A 23923-nucleotide genomic window follows, 5' to 3' on the forward strand; every position below is an offset into this window, starting at 1 on the left:
CCGGAATTCTCCTTTAACAGTTGGGTGAGGCAGGAAGGAGGAGGTCTCTACTTGGCGTTGGCAGAGCCGCTGAGCATCTTGCGGACGGCCTGAGCGATGGCGTCGCGGTCGATGCCGTAGATCTTGAGCAGCTCGTGGGGTTTGCCGCTGCGGGGGACATGGGACACGGCCAGGCGGTTCAGAATGAAGCCAGACTCATTGACTACGGCCGAGCACACCGCCTCCCCCAGGCCACCTGTAGGAAAATCAATGTGTCACGTCATGTGTGAGAAGGAGAACGCAGTGGGGTGCTGTCTGTCTGTCTGTCTCAGAGAGATCCATTCACCTTTCTGTACATTTTCTTAAAGGGAAATTTCTGCTTTTTAAATGCATGGGAGGAATAACTACAAGGACTAAATACAAATACAACGAACATAAAAAAAAAAAAGACTAGTAATAGTCAACTCATTCTTAGCCAAATCGCCTTTCATCGCCATTTTGAGGACGCCAAACCGTGCCAGATCGCCAAACGTTGCCTTGGGGATCATTTTCTGATGATCTTGGTATTTTTTTGACATTTTTTGAGCTATAAATGACCATTCTAGCTTCATATAAGCTTCAGCAAGGATTCTGCGATGGAAGTGACGTCATCGCCGGAAACCGGAAATCGAGCGTGTCAAACATGTACCCGAGCATATATTTTACATTGGAAGCCATTACAGCAACTCGGCTCTATCTCACGTTCTAAACGTCGGATCTTGATCCGGTTTGAAGGCTCTGTGCGTCAATTGGGCATCTAAGGCACATAGTCGATACTTTTTTTTTTTTTTTAAGAGCGCGGATGGCGTGCACGGGTCCCGGGCCGTTCCATGCTAACGCTAATTTGAGGCCTTCTAGCAATCGCCAGAGACCTTAATCGCTGGCGACATCTAGTGTACACTATATAGACTACAGCCTACCAAAATGTCATGCATATAAGGGAGATCTACTGTGACTCTGAAAAATTAATAATATTCCTGGCAGTATAGGCGCAAACGCATATTGTAAATGGCTGTGTATGTGTTAAGATATAGACTGAAGAAATTAAAGTGGGTCATGTTTGCATGTTTAGAATTGTAACAGCTGAAATCAATAACATTATTTCCGATATTAGCCGCATTAAGTGAAGGTGGGGGCCGCATGTGGCCCATGTATGGGTTAGAGGCTCAGCGTCTGTCCGATAAAAATGCCTCTCATATCCTTTAGTTCCGTCCATGCCCCTGCCCACCCCCACCATGTTAACGTGCCCAGGCGCATGCCCACATTGGATTGGCATAGCTGTGTTTGTATTATGTAGGTCACAGAAAGCCTCCTGGGCACACGCTCAGCCAAGGAAATCTGACAGCTCTCATCCTCTCTGGGCCTTCCTCTCTCCCTGCTCAGCTGAAGTCATGCGCCACACTACTCTCTGCTTCTCCTTATCCAATGAAATACATCCCGCCATATCACATAGGCATATGTAATATGGCATCCTGCCATATTGATAGGACCACAATGGAAACAAGTCCCCAGGACCTTTTTTTTTGTATCCTTTTCGCTCAAACGTCTGACTGTACCTCGTGCTGTTTACATGTCTGTCTTAAGAATGTATTCAATCAATCAATCATAAAACATCTATGTCGCTGAGCCAATAGAAATGAGCCATGGCAACACACTCTGTCTAGACTCTAGTCTAGACCAATGATGGCCCCAATCACATATAGTATAGTATAGCTATATGCTAAAATGTAAATGGTTAACAGACTGGTCTGGTCCGGGGGCCCTAGGGGTCCTCAGAGTTACTACAGGGGGTCCTCCAAATCTTTGTGTGCCCTAGCGTCCATATTACGATTTTTTTCTTTTACGATTTTTAATCGTTATTAAAAACCCATTTGTTTTCCCAGGCTTTTAATTGCATTTAAATTCAACCCACCTAGTTGTTTTTAATTGCTCCTAATTGCATTTAAAGTAATCTTTTGTTTTGTTGTTTTTCTAATTGTTTTCCTGCATCTTTGTTTCCTTTTTAAACTGCTTTGATGATTTGTATTGCCTGTGTTTTTAAATGTTGCACAGCACTTTGGTTCAGCTTGCCTGTTTGTAAACGTGCTATATAAATAAAGTTTGATTTGATTTGATTATGATAACTTTAGCCAAAAATAGCAGATCTACAAGCTGTGTGGCGTTGTGAGCTTGTAGATCGGCTATTTTCGGCAACGTGGTTTGGTGTACACAAATTGACATGAATCCAAAATACACTGATGATTGTGCTGTCAAACGATGAATCTATGGAATCTATGAAAAGGTTGTGGGGTCCCTGCTTCATCTCTCTCTCAACTAAGGGGTCCTTGGCCTGAAAACGTTGAAGACCCCTTGGTCTAAAAAATGAATAGATTCCATGACGCACCTTCATAGTAGTGATCTTCCACGGTGATGATGCGCCCTCTGGTGGTGCGGGCATGGTCAATGATGGTTTTGGAATCCAGTGGTTTGACTGTGAATGGGTCGATGACCCTAATGAAGATCCTCTCTGAAAAAATCATCAGGATATTGTTAAAAAGAAAAGGGGAAAAAAAAACTAAAGCTTTGGCTAAAATCTCAAAGAAACAAAGATTTGATTAAAGGCAAGCATTTATTTACATGCAATTAACTGTGTAACACAGTTAATTGATGGAATAACAATATCAGTCATTTATTGTGTGATAAAAATCTACCATAAAAAGATCCACTCTTTTTGCATCTGAAGGCAGGGCAAGGTAGCATTCTCAATTCATTTTCCAAAAACAAAAACCTCCTATATTGAACAGCCAACATTACATAATAACATTCAGACATCCAAAACAAAACTGGATTCTTATCCTGCATAATATTATACTAAGTCTTTCCTGTTTGACTCTGAGGAAAACGCAATCAAGTTGAAACGTCAGTCACCCCTGCAAAATAATATACACGTGCAGACCATTCGAGTGCTCCAGTATTTTATTTGTCTAGTCTCTCTTGAAGTGCCTGTACTATTAGGCCAGTCAATCTAAGCTAAAAAGGGGAATGACCCAAAAGAAATTGCAATAGTAATCATTCAGGGTTTTTTATGATCCTTAGGGTCATCCAAAACACATATTAAAAATCTTCCAAAATATTCTTAGTGGATCAAGGTAAATTCAGGGGGTTTTCATGATTCTGAATCCATTGCAAGCATTTGTTTTGCACGAAAAACATTCCTCTGGCCAAAAACGGGCCCACAACACTATCGTATAGTGATGGTTTAGTGACGAGTCATCACTTTTCACACTTTTGTGGGTCCATTTTTAGCCCGAGGAATGTTTTTCGTGCAAAACAAATGCTTGCAATGGATTCAGAATCATGAAAACCCCCTAGTTAGACCCCTCACATGCTACTTAAAGAAGATTTTTTGGAGGGTATTTTTTCCTGTATAGTAAGTGAAGGGACCCAAACTTGAACCCCCTGAATTTACCTGGATCCACTAAGAATATTTTGGAAGATTTTTAACATGTGTTTTGGATGACCCTAAGGATCATAAAAAACCTTGAACCATTACTATTGCAATTTCTTTTGGGTCAAACCTCAGATTGACTGCACTATATTCTCTCTGATTCAAGTTGTCCATGTTGAGCGCCGACGAGCCCTTCTACCTTCAGCTGGCTGTAAGCGCGTTGAAATTGTCTTTTTGCCGATACTGAACAGTACACTGAGCATTTGGGCATCAAGAACATTTTCTCTCTTCGCCCACAAACAAATAGTGAAAATAGTGGATCTACAAGCTCTCAAGGGGTCGCTTGATGACGCGTTGAGAACTTGTAGAACCACTATTTTTGCTAGATTAGAAATGGAGGTATGGTATCTTACCTTTCTTGAGCTGCTCAGCTGCAGCCAGAGCCTCGTGCAAGGTGACCCCGGCTGCCACCACGGTCACCTGGTCCTCCTTGCTCTGACACACCACCTGGTGAGAGGCAGAGGAAACACTGGCACTCAGCCAGGGAGGCAGGAGGACACATGACATCACCCCAGATTTCACATCTCCTTTATTTAAAGGTGATACACCATGAAATTTCACTTTTCCGATTTTAAAACCTTTTTTTGGGGTCCCACTAGCACCTTCTATCCTCACAAAGTCCCATTTCTGACCGTTGTGTCTTTCTCTGGTTTTGAGAAGGCGAAGGTTAAAAGTATCCCACAGGTTCTCAAAACAGGCTATCCAGATTTGCTGCCGATTGTGACGTCATCTGCCGATTGTGACGTCATCATAAAAAAAAGATTTTCTTTTTTCTTTTTTTTTCTTTTTTTTTCGAAAAAAAAAATTTCACAAAAAAAAATTTACTGAAATGCTCTGAGAGCCATTCAAAAATGAGAGAGGCTCTCTATTCAGGAGTGGTAATTTAGCCTCAAACCTTTTGAAAAACGTTTTTGGGACATAAACAATATGACATAAATACTTTTTAAATGCATGGTGTATCCCCTTTAAAAAAACTATTTTCAACCTATTTTGGAGCATGTCATTATTAGCGGTGAAATACTTCATACTCACAAATAACACAAATTGCAGATCTACTGTACAAGCTCACGTCACAACACATAACATGAGGGTGCATTGTGATCGTACATCGGCTATTGCCGTATAAAATAGGGCTTAAGTGGTATAAAACACTTTTGTTCTACCTTGGCTTGTCCAACATGGAAGTCCTCGTTGCTGTTATAGATGATGGCATTCTCTGGGCGGCTAGTTCTGATGTAGCAAATACCCTTCACACACACAAAAGCATTATCAGTATTAACAGTATCTTTCATAATTATGTAATATGAAGAGATAATGTCATGAAGCCACCTAGCTTTGTATAGGTTTTAAGTACAGTACCTTTGTATTCGCAGCTAGCTCCACAGCCTTCTCAGTAGACACACCATCACTGGGATAGAAGATGGTTGCTGTAGGAATGGCCCTGAACATGGCCATGTCCTCCAGCCCCATCTGAGAGGGACCGTCCTCTCCTGTGGAAATACGTGGAAAAACTCACATTTTGTATCCACAAATAGCATCTACTGGCCAACGGGTCAACTGACAGCTAGTACACTGCAGTGGTTCTCAAACATTTTGGGCTTTGATCTCCCCATTGGCGAATAACTTTTTCATCCGCGGCACCCCTGAATTCGTTACTTACAGTAGAGTTACTTTATAGCACCTTTTATCATATTAACGGTACATAAATATATATTTCCCCCCCAAAGATACAGTGTATGTCATGAGGACAGACTGAAAAAATAACCTTTATACTTGGCGTTTAACTACATAAACCCCAGCATTCCTATTCTGGGGGGAACATTCACCGGAAATTGCAAATCTACAAGCTCACACAACGCGTCACATTGTGACGTGTTGTGAGCTTGTAGATCAGCTATTATTTGGGTGAAGAGACTTGGTGTACTGTAGGCTGAAAAAGAACACACCAAGCAGGCCTACAGTTTAACTCGCAAGTATAGTGGGTCTCTAAGTGTTTAAACTGAAGTGACATCCATACATTCCAAATATTATCAAAGTATTCTGAGGCACCCCTGGACATGCGTCATGGCACCCTAGGGTGCCACGGCACCCACTTCTTTGAGAAGCCCTGAGCTACAACAGTATGCATGCAGGTGTCCAGACATACAGGTAGAGAGTGTCATGCAGTGTACCTGCACACTAACAGAGGGACACCTGGTTCCCTGATGGTGACAGCTTCCAGGACAGACAGGAAAGGTGAAAGAAGGGAAGGCTGAGAACTAGAGGAGCACGCCAGCAGAGGGTGAGGGGTGAGGGGTACAAGGAAAACACAACATTAGAGGAAGGGAGAGAAAGGACACAAACAACATCACGCACGCACGCACGCACGCACGCACGCACACGAGCACGCTCACACACACACACACACACACACACACACACACACACACACACACACACACACACACACACACACACACACACACACACACACACAGACAGAACATTTATTTTTGTGACACATTTCCACATAGGAGGGTGTGAGAAAGGGGTCTCTTATGAACGGGTTTTGGGAAGGGATACAATGGGCACTGAGGAAGAGTGGGCACTTTAATTTCAAATTGTCTATTTTGTCCAAAATGTAAATAAATACAAAAATAACAACAACAAAAATGTAAAGTATCTTTTTTACATTTTGGTAAAAATAGCAAATTTGACATCGAGGTGCCCCACTCTTAGTGCCTGTTACCTTGGGAAGTGGTGAACATTGGTGTTAGGGTCTATCTTTTGTGAGAGTGGGGGTGCAGAACATGATGGTAGGGATTGAAGTGTGCACCACAGAGAGGGAGATTGTATAAGGTTTACTACTAACCAATGGACAGGCCACAGTGGGAGCCACACAGGTTGATGTTGCTCTCTGAGATGGCGGCCATGCGGAGCTGGTCGTATGCGCGGGTGAAGAAGGAGGCCAGTGTGCTGGCAAACACCACGTTCCTCTCGCGGGCAGCACAGCCTGTGGCAACGCTGACCTATAGGACATGAATACGGTAAGCACAAGTCAAAGAATGGAAGGTTACCACAACCCTTTTCATAGTCCCCACATAGTTTCATTGTTTGATAGCACAATCATCAGTGTATTTTGGATTCATGTCAATTTGTGTTTTCATACACAGTATTGAACCGTCAATACTTAATAAACTTGTCCTTTCACTCTGTACTTGGTCTGCTCTTTTCCCCCCTCTACGCAAAACCTCTTGGCCGAAAATAGCCATCTACAAGCTCACAACGCCTCGCAGCACAAGCTTGTAGATCTGCTATTATTGGCCAAAGTTCTCAGAATATGGACACTAGGGTTCAAGGTTAATGTAAAAAAGGAGAAAAAAAAGTTTCTATCATACAAAGATCTGGAGGACCCCCTATAGTAACTCTGATGAACCCCTGTTGAAGACCCCTGTTCTAGTGCTTCAGGTGAACTCTCATGATTCCCCCACATTTGATCTTGAGACGAACATCCAAAGGGTCAGAAATCTCCTGCATGTGTCATATAAAGGGATGGATCCTGCTTCTTTGAACAAAAGATAAAGTTAGAGAGTCCCTCTATCAAAGCTCAGAAGCTTTACTGTCACATATGAGAGGAATCTTTGGCATGCTTCCTTGGATCATTTCCTCTTTCCTGTCTTGAAAGTCCTCCCCAATCCCTGAGCTTACCTCCTGAATGTGTCTCAAATATTATCAAGATTGCCATCTATCCATCTATCACTTGAAAAACTGACCATAGGTAATTCCTTTTAACGTGTCTAAGTGATGCTACAGAGCTTCAGGGGCGTCACAAGGGGTAGGAAAGTGGGACTGAGTTACTAGGGCCCAAGGTGGTGGAGGGGCCTTAATTACTTTATATTTAACTATTGAAAAATAGCAGATATACAAGCTCACAGCGCGGCACCGAGTGCCGCGCTGTGAGCTTGTAGATCTGCTATTTTTGAAAAGTAGTGAAAATGTGTGCAAATCTTTGAATATATGTATTTTTTAAGCGAACATTTGTAACTCAAATTTTGCTTCTGGGGGGCCCCTGGAACGAAATATTTTGAGATGGGGGTCCGTGGCCAAATACATATAATTTTGGGGGTCCTTCACATGAAAGGGTTTGAGCTCCACTGACATCGAAACATAGATTTTTCAAAAAACCTTGGAAGGATTTGAAATATTCAAAGATTTTCATGATTTTTCAAAAATAGCAGATCTACAAGCTCGCAGCGCGGCACTCGGTGCCGCGCTGTGAGCTTGTATATCTGCTATTTTTCAATAGTTAAAGCACAGGGGCCCCACAGTGAATCCTTGTACCCGGGGCCCAGAATTTGGTGCAACACCCCTGCAGAGCTTTATCGGATACAAATAGATTCCATTCGACAACAAAACATGTCTATAAATATCTGTCTTTGATTGTATAGGTTCATGGTTCACTTTCACTGCCGATTTCAGTGAACCCTGTCTAATTTCGGCTTTTTGAATGAAGGTTGTTTCAGCTCTGCACATGGCGACATTATGAGAACTGTCGTGCATGCAGCCAGATGGCCCCACCCCTCTCTCCGCACTGATTAATATTTCACCTCCGAAACCTGTCTGTCATAACTGCTTCACATCACACATGCGCCTGACCTAGATTGGGTGCTGCTACATTAAATCCAGCAAGGCCCTTAGATCGTCTCTCTCCCAAAAAATGTTAATCTACCAGGGTCAAATAAACACGAGAGGAGTTCAGACGGAGGCTGGCCAGCCATAGGCAGCAGCTGCCTTGCAGCACACTGCAGAGAGTGGTGTGCAGTAAGTGGGTCACTCACATCATGGATGGAACACCCAATGTATTATTTAATCATCCAGCAGCCTCAGACACACACACACACACACACACACACACACAGACACAGAGACATGTGGGTGGACTCAGCCAATCAGAGGCGGGAGAGGGTACTATACTCAGCAAATCAACACTGGATGTGAACAGAGAGGAGCTTTATTTGGGGGAAAATCCACTTCTGAACATTTGAGAGGATGTGTAATTCAGAGAACTCGCCCACTGAGCCATAGTCGGCTACCAGTAAGACTCCCTAATCGGATAATCAGATAAGCGACGGTCAGGTCACATGTATACACGCAGCCTCATGGTGGCGCTAGAACAGGGGCATGTGAGAAATCATGGGCGATGGTTGTGGTTTGCCAGCCAAGGAGTGTGTGTGCAAAGTTTGGCATGGATAGGGGCAACGGTGCCGGAGATAAGAGGATGTGTGATTCAGAGAACTCGCCCACTGAGCCATAGTCGACTATTAAATGTCCCTCTAAAATCGGGTTATAACTGGTCTGAAAAAAAAAAAAAAAAAAACGTTTTTTAGTGGGACTGAGTTACTAGGGCCCAAGGTGGAAGGGCCTTAATTATTTTATACTCTAGCTATTGACTAATAGCAGATATACAAGCTCACAGCGCGGCACCGAGTGCTGTGCTGCGAGCTTGTAAATATGCTATTTTTGAAAAGTCGTGAAAATGTGTGCAAATCTTTGAATATATGTATTTTTTAAGAGAACATTTGTAACTCTGGGGGGTCCCTGGAACTAAATATTTTGAGATGGGGGTCCGTAGCCAAGTACATATCATTTTGGGGGTCGTTCACATGAAAAAGTGTGGGCACCACTGATATAGAAACATAGGTTAGACTTGCACAAATCTAAATCACGATTTAAAAGAAATAGCACATCTACAAGCTCGCAGCGTGGCACCAAAGTGCCGCGCTGTGAGCTTGTACATCTACTATTTTTCAATAGTTAAAGCACAAAATAACGCGTAATAATGCGTTCCCAGTCTAAATGGGTTAAACCCCTCCCCCTATGAAGAACATTCACGGGGGGCCCGCAGTGAATGCTTGTACCCAGGGTCCAGAATGTGGTGCGACACCCCTGAGTAGGTCATACTGTACCATGTTTTGCTGAGCGATGTAGCACTCGACAAAGCGGTTAGGGTGCTCGTTCTTGAAGATTTCAGAGTAGGTGAAGTTGTTGGTGTCTCCGTCGAGGGCCACGACTCGCTCGTTGTAACGGCCCAGCTTGGCCAGAGCCATCCCATAGGCCTTACGAGTGGCAATCTGTAGAGGGAAAAACCAATCAGTATAGCAGTCATTATAACAGACTTAATGGGTAAATATCTGTTATTCCTTTGTGTGTGTGTGTGTGTGTGTGTGTGTGTGTGTGTGTGTGTGTGTGTGTGTGTGTGTGTGTGTGTGTGTGTGTGTGTGTGTGTGTGTGCGTGTGCGTGTGCGTGTGTGCATGTGTGTGCATAATCTCCAGTCGCCTCCAGCAAACTCCCGCGGAAAGAGGTGGATAAAGTTTTCAAATAATCGTAATGGAGTAAAAGTACAACATTTTCCTCCGAGATGTATGAGGGTGGAGCAGAAGTAAAAGTAAAAAAAATTGGAAATACTCCAGTACAGTAATACCTCAACCTTTTTGCTTAAGTACAGTGCTTAACTGTACACCTCTGGTCATTGGGGGGATATACAGTGCTTAACTGTACACCTCTGGTCATTGGGGGATATACAGTGCTTAACTGTACACCTCTGGTCATTGGGGGATATACAGTGCTTAACTGTACACCTCTGGTCATTGGGGGATATACAGTGCTTAACTGTACACCTCTGGTCATTGGGGGATATACAGTGCTTAACTGTACACCTCTGGTCATTGGGGGATATACAGTGCTTAACTGTACACCTCTGGTCATTGGGGGATATACAGAACATTACCTTCTCTCCAGGCTTATAGCTCGGAGCGCTGGGCATCCTGACGTTCCTCAGGCTGACGGGCGGTGCGTCCTCCAGGGGCGCGGCAGGGTACAGCCGCTTGCTGCTGTTCACCATGCGACTCTGCAGCTCCTTCATCACCACCTCTGCCATGTCCTTGGGCAGAGGCTTGGCGTGCCAGCCTAGCTTGTCCTCTGCAGCTAAAGAACAAAAACAAAAGAAATACGATAAGAAGTCATTTCGATTTTCAGTTGTAGGTAATAGGGCATTCACCAAATATTCAAATATTCGGATGTCAAAGTCACTAATCACAATTAGTTTAATTACTATAAAAAAAAGAATGTACTTAAGAATATTGTAACCTTGTTTGAAAAGGTGTCATATAATCCCATGAGGGATGGGCCACGAGGTGCATGGCATGACACTCAAATAAAATAATTCATTCATTCATTCATTCATTCATTCATTCATTCATTCACTATTCGACGTTGTTCACCGAAGTCGAATATTCGTTTATTTTATTTTATTTTATTGTTTTCTCTTTAAAAGATATATAGTTTATAAAGCTTGGCTAGATAGGAAGTCATAAGAATGAGTTGTCAATGCCCCTGGTGGAGGAATTGGTTAATGCTCTATACCAGGGGTTCTCATATTTGAACTGAGGACCCCCACCCTGACAAGCATTGGAATTGTAGGTATTACATTTAATGTGACTCGGTTCCGCAGATAAATATTGTGAAAATAGCAGATCTACATGCTCACAACACCTCGCAACGCGAGGCGTTCTGAGCATGTAGATCTGCTATTTTCACAATGTTCACCTCTTGCTTACTTAATATTTGACAGTTTGGCCAGTCCTGTCGAATATTCAACTATTTGAATACTTAGAGGTCGAATAATTCAAATACTAAAAATCACTATTCGTGAATGCCCTAGTAGGTAACAGAGACCGCCCATATTGAATAAAGCAGTTATTGCAGAACTTAATGCTGTACAAACAGGAGGATACTGTATGAGGACCCAAGAGTAACATTCTGCAAGAATGATAGGGTTGATAGGCTTTGTTGTTGAAGAACCACAGGTCGGTCTTGTTCGGGACCAAAATTAAAAAGACAACAATTTGCTGTGGTTTTGCAGTTGTGTGTGGTAGACCATGTTGAATCATGCACTTATTGCATCACATAGTGCTGTGCATACTGCACGATATGAGGACCCAAGAGTGGCATTGTGCAGGAATGATAGTGTTACATGAATGATAGTGTTAAACAACCACATCAATAAAGTCTTTAGAGTTTAAGACAAAGTATGGCGGCAGCGTCTTGCATGCGGCGAAAAAAGCTGATCTACGAGTTCACAACTCATTGCGATGCAAGGTTTTAGAGCAAGGTTGAGTGAGCCATCTCTGTACGACAGATTATACATGTTATGCATACCGGTAACCTTTTTTGAGGGGGCTTTTTGGGCTTTATTTATAGATTTACAGTAGAGACAGACAGGAAACAGGGAGAGAGAGATGGGGAGAAACACGTAGCAAAGATTGTCGGGAACGGGACTCGAACCTGCGGTGCTCTGTCAGGCTACACATCAGCCTAAGAGCCTGGACCGCTGGACCACGGCCCAGGCCTACCGGTAACCTTTTAATGAACAGTGAACACTATGGATTTGCTTGCTGATGATGCATCATTTTGGTTGGTACAGAATGCATACTGATAGATGGGTCACTGTAAAGCGCTTTGCGTGCTTAGAAGAGAGCTATAAAATGCAATCCATTATGAGAATCAATTTATTCATTTTTGCATTTAGCAGACGCTCTTAATCCGGGGCGATTTACCGTAAGCAAGGTGAACGCGAGGTAATACATCAAATGCATAGTTGCGACCGTAGGTCGCAGTTACTTGCACACTATCCAAACCTCCACCGGCTGTCCCTCCGTCACTCCCTCTGTCACACGTCACACGTCACACTTTTGCCCTGCTCATATCTCTGCAACCGTTGCCCCGATCCATGCCAGATTTTGCACACACACTCCTTGCCTGCCAAACTACAACCTCCAAGGACCCCCGGAGTTTCGGGGACCCCCAGGTCCCTGGGGGACCCCCAGGTGTAAAAAATTACCAAATGTGCAAAAATGACCAAATGACCACCCCAACGGGGCTGCTCTCTCTGTGTCACACACACACACACACACACACACACACACACACACACACACACACACACACACACACACACACACACACACACACACACACACACTCTCTCTCTCTCTCTCCCAAACATAATGTGTGACCTGCCAAGTGGCAAGGAATGTTGCCACTGTCCTCTCTCTCTCTCACACACACACACACACACACACACACACACACACACACACACACACACACACACACACCCCTTCACACCAGGGAGTCCAGGAAGGATGAGCCTCCATGCTTAAATAAACAGACCTGGGTCCACTATCAAGATCTGCCTGTGGGTGTGTCTACTTTTAGCAGGAGAGCTTGCATCTTGCATGCTAGTATTGGCATTTCTCCCAAACTCAATGAAGACAACACACAAGATTTGAAGACTTCTAGAAGAAATGAGACTTTTGCAAGAACATACCTAAAATCACACAAACCACTACACAGTATCTCTACAGTCACCCTGCTCCTACAGATTTGCCCTAAAATCATGCACACCAGTACACAGTATCTCTACAGTCATGTAATCACAACGCATCTGTCCCATCTAGCGCCACCATCAGGACGATTTTGCACAAACTACTTTTTGGCCTATTTATGGAGATAAGCGACCAACGGTCGCTTATCTCCCGATTAGGGAGTCTTACTGGTAATAGTAATCTAGAGTCATACTTTAGGCTAGGTAAACCAAAAACCATAGACATTGTAATCTATGGTCATAGATAAACGAAGAACCTATCAACGGTCTACTCTAAACAGTATAACATCAAAAAATAAATCTGTACATTGGTACACCTGTCTCGCATGTTTTAGGGAAGGTTCTGACAGCCTCCCTGTGACGACACAATACCTGGAATGCCCTTGATGGTTTAGTTAGACAGTACCTGGAATGCCCTTGATGGTTTAGTTACAGTACCTGGAATGCCCTTGATGGTTTAGTTACAGTACCTGGAATGCCCTTGATGGTTTAGTTAGACAGTACCTGGAATGCCCTTGATGGTTTAGTTAGACAGTACCTGGAATGCCCTTGATGGTTTAGTTAGACAGTACCTGGAATGCCCTTGATGGTTTAGTTAGACAGTACCTGGAATGCCCTTGATGGTTTAGTTAGACAGTACCTGGAATGCCCTTGATGGTTTAGTTAGACAGTACCTGGAATGCCCTTGATGGTTTAGTTAGACAGTACCTGGAATGCCCTTGATGGTTTAGTTAGACAGTACCTGGAATGCCCTTGATGGTTTAGTTACAGTACCTGGAATGCCCTTGATGGTTTAGTTAGACAGTACCTGGAATGCCCTTGATGGTTTAGTTAGACAGTACCTGGAATGCCCTTGATGGTTTAGTTAGACAGTACCTGGAATGCCCTTGATGGTTTAGTTAGACAGTACCTGGAATGCCCTTGATGGTTTAGTTAGACAGTACCTGGAATGCCCTTGCCCTTGATGGTCTTGGCCAGGATGGCGGTGGGCTGGTGGCGAGGCTGGCTCAGGGCCTTGCAGAGCTCCTCCACGCTGTGACCGTCCACAATGATGGCATGCCAGCTGCACACACACACACACACACACACACACACACACACACACACACACACACACACACACACACACACACACACACACACACACACACACACACACCGCACGCACGCACGCACGCACGCACACCAGAAGTGTTGTTGAGGCACATTGTGTACTGTGTGCCTCATGTAGACATAAAAAAGACACACACCCTCTCACTCACACACACACACACACACACACACACACGCACACAACACACACATGCATTGCACACACGTACAGAGACATGTGAACGCACGCACACAGCCCACTGACCGTTTTTGGGGCTATTGGATTAAAATACATCTAAGCGTCTAGGCTAAAACCGGGTTATACTTATAACTGGTCTAGAAGTGAATGTTTTTAGATGGCTAGGCTCAGATTAGATGTTGACTAGCCATTTTTTAAGCATCTACAGTATACTGTATGTAGACCGTCTATATAGCCGTTGAAATGACATTGTTTCAAGGCGCCTAAAAAAACGTTCACTTTTAGATCAGTTATACTAACCCGGTTTTAGATGGACTTGTAATAGGCCGGTGGTTCTCAACCTTTTGAGGCCGCGACTTCCAAAATAATCATATTTTAACTCCACCATGACGAGCACTAAGAGTTGAGGCATTCCATTTAATATAACACGGTTCTATTGTGAAAATAACGGATCGGCTTTTCACAATTTCTGCCTCTAATATTTGACAATTTGGCCAATGTTTGATGTGTTGGTTTGTTTACTGTTGAGTGAGAAAACAATGTTGCACATTAAATGAATCATCTGGGGACCCCCCCCCCCCCAAACGCACACTCTCTCTCTCTCTCACTCACTCACTCGCACGCACGCACACACACACAAACACACACACGCACCCCAACCTCTGAAAAAAACACTCATCTTTTCTCTCATCAATTATTTACCCAAAAGCTTCGCAGCGTTTCTGGTACTTCTCCAGGTGGTGCTGCAGCGGGGCCGGGTCGCTCTGGCCCAGACGGTTGATGTCCATGATGGCCACCAGGTTGTCCAGCTGGTAGTGGGAGGCGAAGGACATGGCCTCCCACACAGAGCCCTCCGACAGCTCCCCATCGCCCATCAGGCAGTACACGTTGTAACTGAGGTTAAAACAAAAAGACTGCATCAAAGCATTGTGTGTGTGTGTGTGTGTGTGTGTGTGTGTGTGTGTGCGTGCGTGCGTGCGTGCGTGCGTGCGTGCGTGCGTGCGTGCGTGCGTGCATGCGTGTGTGTGTGTGTGTGTGTGTGTGTGTGTGTGTGCGTGTGCGTATGTGTGTGTGCGTGTTGGAGGTGTCAGTGAGAAGTGTCATGTCGCTAAGCTAATGCTCCCTGACACGTTTCCAGTCAAATTGGTCCACTTTCCCTAATCTGACAGACTGGATCGGTAGCCATGCTGGGAGTGGCTGACTGCTTTGATTATTGACCCTCACTTCTTTGTCTACAAAAACAACACAGCACCGTCTTACTATATGAGCCAATATAGGATTTTAACCTAGATTAAAACACTTTCAACCTGGAATCCCTTTTTTTGGGCATGTCATATGCGAAAGATTTCAAAGCATTCTTTTTTTTTTGAATAGTAGATCTACAAGCTTTGCAATGCCATTGTGTACAACAAAATAAAATATACAGGCCTAATTGGTAAATTCACTTTTAATCTGTGAAATTGCTAACATGCTTAATATATCCAATCACTGTTTCATATCCAAACACATTTTAACATGTGGTGAAATGTGATAGCGATGCATATTAGAACAAATGAAAACCCAATTTAATTTATACGCCATGATGACACAGTGATTGCGACATGTTAGATGGAAAATCTGCTCCTGTTTGCAAGCGACACCGTCCTACTAAATTAAATTAGGCTTCATGACTGCTGCTGGGGCTGTGATTATTAGAGCATAAGTAATCGGAAGAGCTGAACATGCAGCCACGCTGCACACCCAGAAATATTCCCACTGTATGATAAAATAAAATAAAAAGTAAAAATAAACCTTGACCATGCCATGAATACATGGAAGAACCTACAAAATTAGATAAAAGAAAAGACAATGCTTAAAGGGATAGGTCATCCCAAAAATGTATTTCTTTCAGTTTTTTACACATTCCTAAACCAATAATTTGATGACCAAAAGCAGTTCCCTATGGGGACACAAAGAGCCTGCTTTGTTCCCTATGGAGACACAAAGAGTCTCCTCAAATTATTGGCTTAGGAATGCGACAAAAACTAAAGAATATCCATGAATTCAGGTCTGCATGAGGTGAGGAATCGATAGATTAAAAGGCATTTTGGGGGTGAACTATCCATTTATCCACAGGGGCGGCATAGCTCAGGGGTAGAGAAACTGGTATTAGAGCACGAAGGGTATAAATCCCGAAGGGTTCCCAGTTCGAATCCGGGCTCCCCCTGAGTTAATGTCGAAGGGTCCTTGGGCAAGACTCTGAACCCCTAATTGCCTCCGGTGAGTAGGTTGGTGCCTTGCATGGCTTCCTCCGCCACCGGTGTGTGAATGTGTGTGTGAATGGGTGAATGTAATGCACAATCTATGTAAAGCGCTTTGGATTAAAAGCGCTATATAAATGCACCATTTACCATTTACCATTTATTTAAAACCTCCTGAAATACATCGCTGAAAATATACTACATATTGAAAATAGGTCAGTGTGTGTGTGTGTGTGTGTGTGTGTGTGTGTGTGTGTGTGTGTGTGTGTGTGTGTGTGTGTGTGTGTGTAAATTCTAACCTGGCCTTATCAAAGTACTTCCCAGTGTAAGCCATTCCGCAAGCTACACCGAGCCCCTGTCCCAAGGAGCCGGTAGCCACATCCACAAATTGCTGCTTCTGAAATTGCGGGAACACACACACACACACACACACACACACACACACACACACACACACACACACACACACACACACACACACACACACACACACAGAATTGACTTAAAGGAGTAGTTCACCCATAAAATTACCTATTTTCTATCAATTAACTCCCCACGAAGTCTTGAATTCACGGAGATGTTTTTGTTTTTGTCACATTCCTAAGACAATAATTTGGTGACCCGGTCATCGTTCAATAGGACACTCAGTAGGAGACTCTTTGAGCGACCCCCCTGGGGGTCCGGGGACCCCTGACCCTTATGGGTCTTTAACTCTGAGAGTGTACAAATGGAACCAAATGGACCCTACATTTGGTTCCATTTGTACACTCTCAGAGTTAAACTAACATTGACTTTACAATATAAATTGGGGTCCCGTCCCAGAGATAGAAATGCTATTAAATGTGGTCCGTAGCCTACATGTCAGACTGGGGGTCCCTGAAATTAAAATGGTTGAAAATCACTGCTAGAGCTGTAAAAATCTACATGTGGGGATCCCTGACATCTTTTCAAATGGTGTCAATTTGGGGGTCCTTGTCATGAAAAGGTTTGAAACCACTATCCTACTGCATGGAGACACCACCACTCATCAAATTATTGGCTTAGGAATGCAAAAAAATCAAGGCTTCATGGGGAGAGTAATTGTTGGAAAATATGTCACTTTTGTGGTGAACTACTCCTTTAAAAAGAAGACTAATATTTACTTCATGATACGACGACACCATACAGATCCATCTAAAAAAAAATGAATATTGTGTCAAAGTACATTTTCTTGAAACTTTCATATATTTCTTGAAACCTTCATATATTGTAGATGCATTGCACATCCAATGAATTATTCCAAGCCTTTTTTTGTTAAAATGAAATTTCATGGCATACAGCTCATGAATATCTAAAGTCCATATTTCAAAATATTACAATATTACACGAGACCACTCAAAACAAGGATTTATAATAGAGACACATATATATTTTTTTTAGATGGATCTGTACAGCAAATGTCTACATGAGGCTGTGTTCATGCTATGCTGGGTGCTGGGGGGTGAGGGACTGAGAGGGTGGCAGTCACAAGCGTAATTTGTATAGGGTTGATGGGTTTAATAAACCCAAGGGCCCCCGAACTGGTGAATGTATTATAAATTCATAGGCTATTATATCGCCGTTGTCGGGTGAAAACCTTGTATGTCCAAAACCGTTCATTTTTCATTTTAAAAATTTAAACTAGTGAAAACTACTAGTCGCACAAACTACTTTTGTGCGACGGCCTTGTCTGATGAAGCAGGGCTTTGCTTTGCGAAAGAACATACAAACTTGATACTTGGAGATACGAGGTTTACACCTGACAACGACGATATGTATTTTGTCATTTCCAATATATTAGGGGTCTCTAATCTCCTAATCTATGGGCCCCCCTGACAGCAGTACAGGGCCCTTTTGATCTGAAAACCCATGCAGAATAAGATCTAATTTCGCCCATGGTGGCAGTGTGTGGCAGTGGACACTCACAGGGACACTAGGGACACTCACGGGCGTGGGGTGGCCCTCCAGGGTGGAGTCCACCTGGCACAGGCTGAACAGCTCGTTCTCCTTCAGGTAGCCAGTCTCTGCCCACATGGAGTACAGGGCAGGGGCGGCATGGCCCTGAGGAGGCATGGAGGAGACACAACCGGGGCTGTCAGTAGGGCTGTCACAATTATTACATAATCGTCTAATCGTGATTTTTTGACATAATCGTTTCCATGTTGAAAAATATTCATATATTTAAAAAAAAAAAAAAAGGTCAAAAATTGTGGAAATAGCAGATCTACAAGCTCGCATCGCGACGCGTTGTGAGCTTGTAGATCGGCTATTTCCACTATCAAAGTTATTTTTTAAGTAGTAAGTTGTCAAATGTCAGTAATTTCTTTGTATATTTAGGTTATGTGTCATATTATCTACCATGTTCAACTTCAAAGCCTAAAAGCCAAACAGAAATGTAATTATCAAGTTAAACGTCTGGTAATCAATAAGTACAAAAGTATTGGCATCGAAATGTACTTAAAGTACCAAAAGTAAAAGGACTCATTATGCAGAATGTCCCATTTCACAAGTGTTCAAAAATGTAGATTCAAATAGCCTCAGTGCCATGTGATGAAACATTTAAAACCTTAGACAGGACGAAACGGTCATTGTTGAAGTTCCTGGGATCTTCAGGTCGAAACTTCATGTTGTGAAAGAAGAGGACAGACATGATCTCTGCCACACTGCAGCATGATGTTGGGTGCCTGCAGGAAAGAGGCTTCCGTTACTCAAAATGTCTACATCAGGGGTGGGCAACTTTGATGATGGCGAGGGCCACAATATTTCCACCTTCACTCCAGAGGGCCACATTGCATATTGCTACGTCCTACTTTGTCATTCTAGTATCTCATACAAAAGAAGCAAAAATAGCAGATCTACAAGCTCAAAATGCACCGCGCTGCGATGCGGTTTGAGCTTGTAGATCGGCTATATTTGCTTCTTTTGAATTGGAATCCTGAATTATGTTTTGTTATTTTTTAATTGGAATCCTGAAATGTAACATTTTGATTTAATTTCAAACACATTTAGTTGTATATTCATGTTGACTCTATGAACCTAAATACAAATACCTACATTGGACATAAAAAATATATATATTTGAATACTACTATAATAGTCATTAAGCTACTAATAGACTGACAGAATTAAAGCAGGTCATGTTTGGAATTTTAACAGCTGAAACCAATAATATATCAGTATAGCCCATGTGGTCTACATGAATGTACATACACACGCACATGCACGCACGCACGCAAGCACGCAAGCCCCATATGGAAGAAGTCCACGAAGAAGCCAAATCGTGTCAAATAAAAAATATGAAGACTAAAGAACAAGCTCTGCAATGACTGACTGGTGCTTATTTAAGTGTATCAATAAACGGTTCTCTCTACTAAGGAAATGTGCCTCCCACAGATTTCAGGTGTCGTTCAGAACCAACCAGTGAGGGCGCCATGCAGCAAACGAGTATGTAAATCTCACATAGCCAGTCTCTTTACAGCTCCGCCCTACTCCGCTTGAGAAAGAGAGTAGGCGGAGCCGTGGAGGGACCGGCTATGACGCATGCTAGACTAAAGTAAGTATAGGCCTCTTTTATCAGCGATCAAAGACATTGAGGCTAATACTTCTTTAGAACAAAAGAGTAGAGAACCACTATGAACCAACCAAAACGTATTTCCAGATTATAAATGGTTACTATCATAATTTGCAAAGAAAACGTGAACAATTCCAAAAGAAAGTTAGAAAGAGAGATACATTTGAAATAATATAATGTGATACATTGCTAAATCCTCAGTGGTAATTTAAGGGAAAGCGTAAAAAGAATAACGTTTATTAAACTAGAGGTTTGGGCTCTCTCTCAGTTTCAGACCCCAAATAACGTTATGGTCAAACCCCTACACAGAACATTAATGGTTCTTCATAATCATCATTCTGACCAAAAGTTTTTCTAAAAACCCATTCCACAAAACAACAAGATTCTATCAGAGGTATTTAATCCATTCAGAACGGGGTACACTATATTGTGTATCATTATTTTATGCTTTAAATATTGAAAAATAGCAGATATACAAGCTCACAGCTATTTTTGAAAAATCGTGAAAATTAGAATTTTGACAGGTTTCTACAAATGTCTTTTGAATCCTTCTAAGATTTTTTGAAAAACCTATGTTTCTATGTCAGCAATCTGGCCAGCCATCGTCAAAGAAAAGGTCCTTTTCACTTAAATGGAGCTCAGTTAGTCTGTTCTTGAGAGACTACTATGTCAGTGGTTCTCAAACCTTTTCATGTCAAGGACCCTCAAATTGATATGTATTTGGCCACGGACACCCATCTCAAAATATTTAGTTCCAGGGACCACCCGGAAGCAAAATTTGAGTTACAAATGTTCGCTTTAAAAATACATATATTCAAAGATTTGCACACATTTTCACGACTTTTTCAAAAATAGCAGATCTACAAGCTTGCAGCGCGGCACTCGGTGCCGCGCTGTGAGCTTGTATATCTGCTATTTTTCACTGGTTAAAGAATTCAATAATTTTTAGGCCTAAATGGGTTAAAGGCAGGCATACAGTACAGTATGCATGGTAGCATTGTTCCCACTGGGGCCATGCGTCCAACACACGTGCAATCTGCCTATCTATTATGTACAACATGCACCTACCAACGGATCAGCCAATGAGGTCATTACATTTAAATTCATCTTAAATATGTATTCTTCAAGTGGCAGAAGCAAATACAATGGAAATACAAAACAAAAGAAGCAGATAATATGTCTCTCAACAATGCTAATGAATCTGAACACACTTATATGGGTGAATTCTTAAAACCTCAAAAAATATTTTCTTTGTATTATTCACATAATCTGCATCGGTCCCAAATCGGTCCATCGTTAGGGGTTGTGATTTGTGAAAGTAATTACAATTATTTTACAATATGTATAATATAATAGCTTAAATAACTTTAATGTTACTATGACTTTACAGTACTTATTACACAACATGGATAGACAATATTTCATTTCTATCCCTTCAATAAACGAAATGGTCTCATCTCAGTAAACAACTCATGATCATTTTATTCCGTTAACAGAGCATTAGAACAAAGGCGGTACATGATGTTCCCTTTGACTAGCATCCGTACCTTTGTGCGTGCGCATGTGTGTGTGTGTGTGTGTGTGTGTGTGTGTGTGTGTGTGTGTGTGTGTGTGAGAGAGAGAGAGAGAGAGCTAGAGCTAGAAATGTACACAGTGAATTCCTGTGTTAATTAATACATTTGCAACACTGATGTGTGTATATGTACAGTCTCAGAAATGTATTACATTTATAGTTACATTTAGAGATTGTCCAAGTTAAATGAACCTCTGAGGGATTCCACAGTTGTGTGCAGAATAGGTGTGCAAATATGCACGTTTGCACAAAATCTGATTTTTGCACAGTCTAACATTTTGCGCAGTGGAAGGTGTTGAGTTGAGTCAACTTGCCCATGCATGCATGCGTGCATGCGTGTGCAGCAGCATGTGCCTCAGTAGAGACAGGGTTCCCACACATTTATACCAATGCCCAAAGACAGGTAGTGTATGCCAGTGGTTCTCAACCTTTTCAGGCCGTGACCCTCGAAATAATCATATTTTAACTGGAGACCCGGCACCCTGACGAGCACTAAGAGTTGAGGAATTTTGTATAACAGCTCTATTGTGAAAATGGCAGATCTACATTGTGTGCATGTAGATTGGCTATTTTCACAATTACCGCCTCTATATTTTTGACAATTTGGCCCATGTTTAATTTGTCATTTCAGAGGTATTAACAAAATCAATAACCAAAGAGACAATGCATAGCTATTTTTTTCCAGGACCTTCCAGGACCCTTGATAAATTCCAAAACTTTTCCAGTACTGGAAAAATATCTTTCTAAATTTCAAAATATTTCCAGGAATTTCATGACCGTGGGAACCCTGTAGAGAGGAGACTAGACTCACCCGCTGCCCGCAGCCGTGGTGGCCTTGATGGAGTTGATGCGGAGGCGGTTTGCGATGTTCCTCAGCGCCTGCACTGTCTGCTGGTCAGGTTTGTGATAGTCCTCCATGAAGCCAACAAATCAAGCACCAACACAACCCCAGAAAAAAAGTGGGTGAAAACAACAACAACAACGCTATGTTGTGTGTGAAAGTGTATGTGTGTATGACTGTGTGCGTGTGGTGTATGTGTGTGTCTGTGTGGTGTGTGTGTGAGTGAGTGAGTGAGTGAGTGGGCGTTAAAGGGCTTGGCAGAGATGCACCCGGCTGGTGTGTGTGTGAGTGGCGGAGAGAGGGATGCAAAGGAGAACAAGCAGGTTTTATCCTATCGTGCGTGCAGATACTGTACATACGCACACACGGTGACATACACACACACGCACACAAACACACACACAAACGCGTGCGCACATGAAGGAGGGGGAGCCCGGTGACGTGGGATGGGTGTTACTGTACGAAGGGAGGGGTTGTGGGTGTGGGTGTGTGTCTGGGGGAGTGGGGGTGGGGGGGTCACAGCAGGAGGGGCGTGGTTGGGGGCAGATGGATGGACGGGAGGAGGGACGGACGTTTGACGCATTAAAACCACAATTGTCTGTGGCTCCACTGTCCAAACCCATAACTCAGACCCCCATGTGTGCCTGTTCTTTGTTCTTAACCACACACACACACACACACACACACACACACACACACACGCACACACACACACACACACACACACACACACACACACACACACACACACACACACACACACACACACACACACACGTGGCAACACACAGTATCTTTGGCCAGGGCATTGTTCTCAGTGCGACGTGAAGTAAAGAAAGAAATGCGGGGTCTGCAAGTGAGCCAATTTGAGCCAATAAAGTAGCAGGTGCATCGGTTTGCACCTGACCGTACCCTGCTGACTCTTTGCGTTACATACAGGACATTTAAAAGCCAGCAAGCAGTAGAGGGCGATAGAAGAGCTACGTACAAGACCAGAACTGTACTGTATATCTTTGCATCCTGACCTTCCCCAGTCTTCTGTGTGCTGTGCTGTCACATGTGCTACAGTATGTGAGCTCTACTACCAGTGTAGAGTAGAGTCTAATGCTATGTGATCTCTAGGAATACCAGAAGACTCGCCCTGAAACACACTCGCCCTGGGCGTCTATCAGGCGGAGCGGTGGAACGGTCTCTGCCTGGTATTCCTAAAAACATAACCTCTGTAAACTATGCCTCGTAACATCAGTAAAACGGTGCAAAACCTAATTCTATTCCTAATCTTAACCTCAGTAAAGCTATGCTTAACCCTAAAGTTATATCTAACCTTATCCTCAGTAAAACAAATACAAGAATAATAGAACCGTACCACCGAGCGGTCAGCGTGAGTTCGCCGGAAAAAAATCAGGGCGGGAGGGTTTGTTGGCGAGTAGACTGGTTACCATCTCTACTAGTGTAGGGT

The 23923-nt window shown here is 43.1% G+C and overlaps 1 protein-coding gene across 1 annotated transcript; it reads right to left on the bottom strand.

Moving 5' to 3' along the window:
- Positions 1 to 47: 47 nt before the first annotated feature.
- tkta (transketolase a) lies at positions 48 to 22541 on the bottom strand (the record flags this gene model as incomplete). The annotated part of the gene is made up of 14 exons (XM_080727653.1): positions 48 to 235; positions 2402 to 2524; positions 3859 to 3952; positions 4669 to 4752; positions 4865 to 4995; positions 6357 to 6513; positions 9451 to 9615; positions 10273 to 10469; positions 13875 to 13993; positions 14924 to 15115; positions 16761 to 16858; positions 18427 to 18540; positions 19046 to 19163; positions 22435 to 22541. The coding sequence occupies 14 exons, from the start codon at positions 22539 to 22541 to the stop codon at positions 48 to 50; spliced, it is 1887 nt and encodes a 628-aa protein (XP_080583779.1).
- Positions 22542 to 23923: the final 1382 nt, after the last annotated feature.

The sequence above is a fragment of the Nannobrachium achirus genome (assembly GCF_963921795.1).
Source record: "Nannobrachium achirus genome assembly, chromosome: 6".
NCBI lineage: Eukaryota > Metazoa > Chordata > Actinopteri > Myctophiformes > Myctophidae > Nannobrachium > Nannobrachium achirus.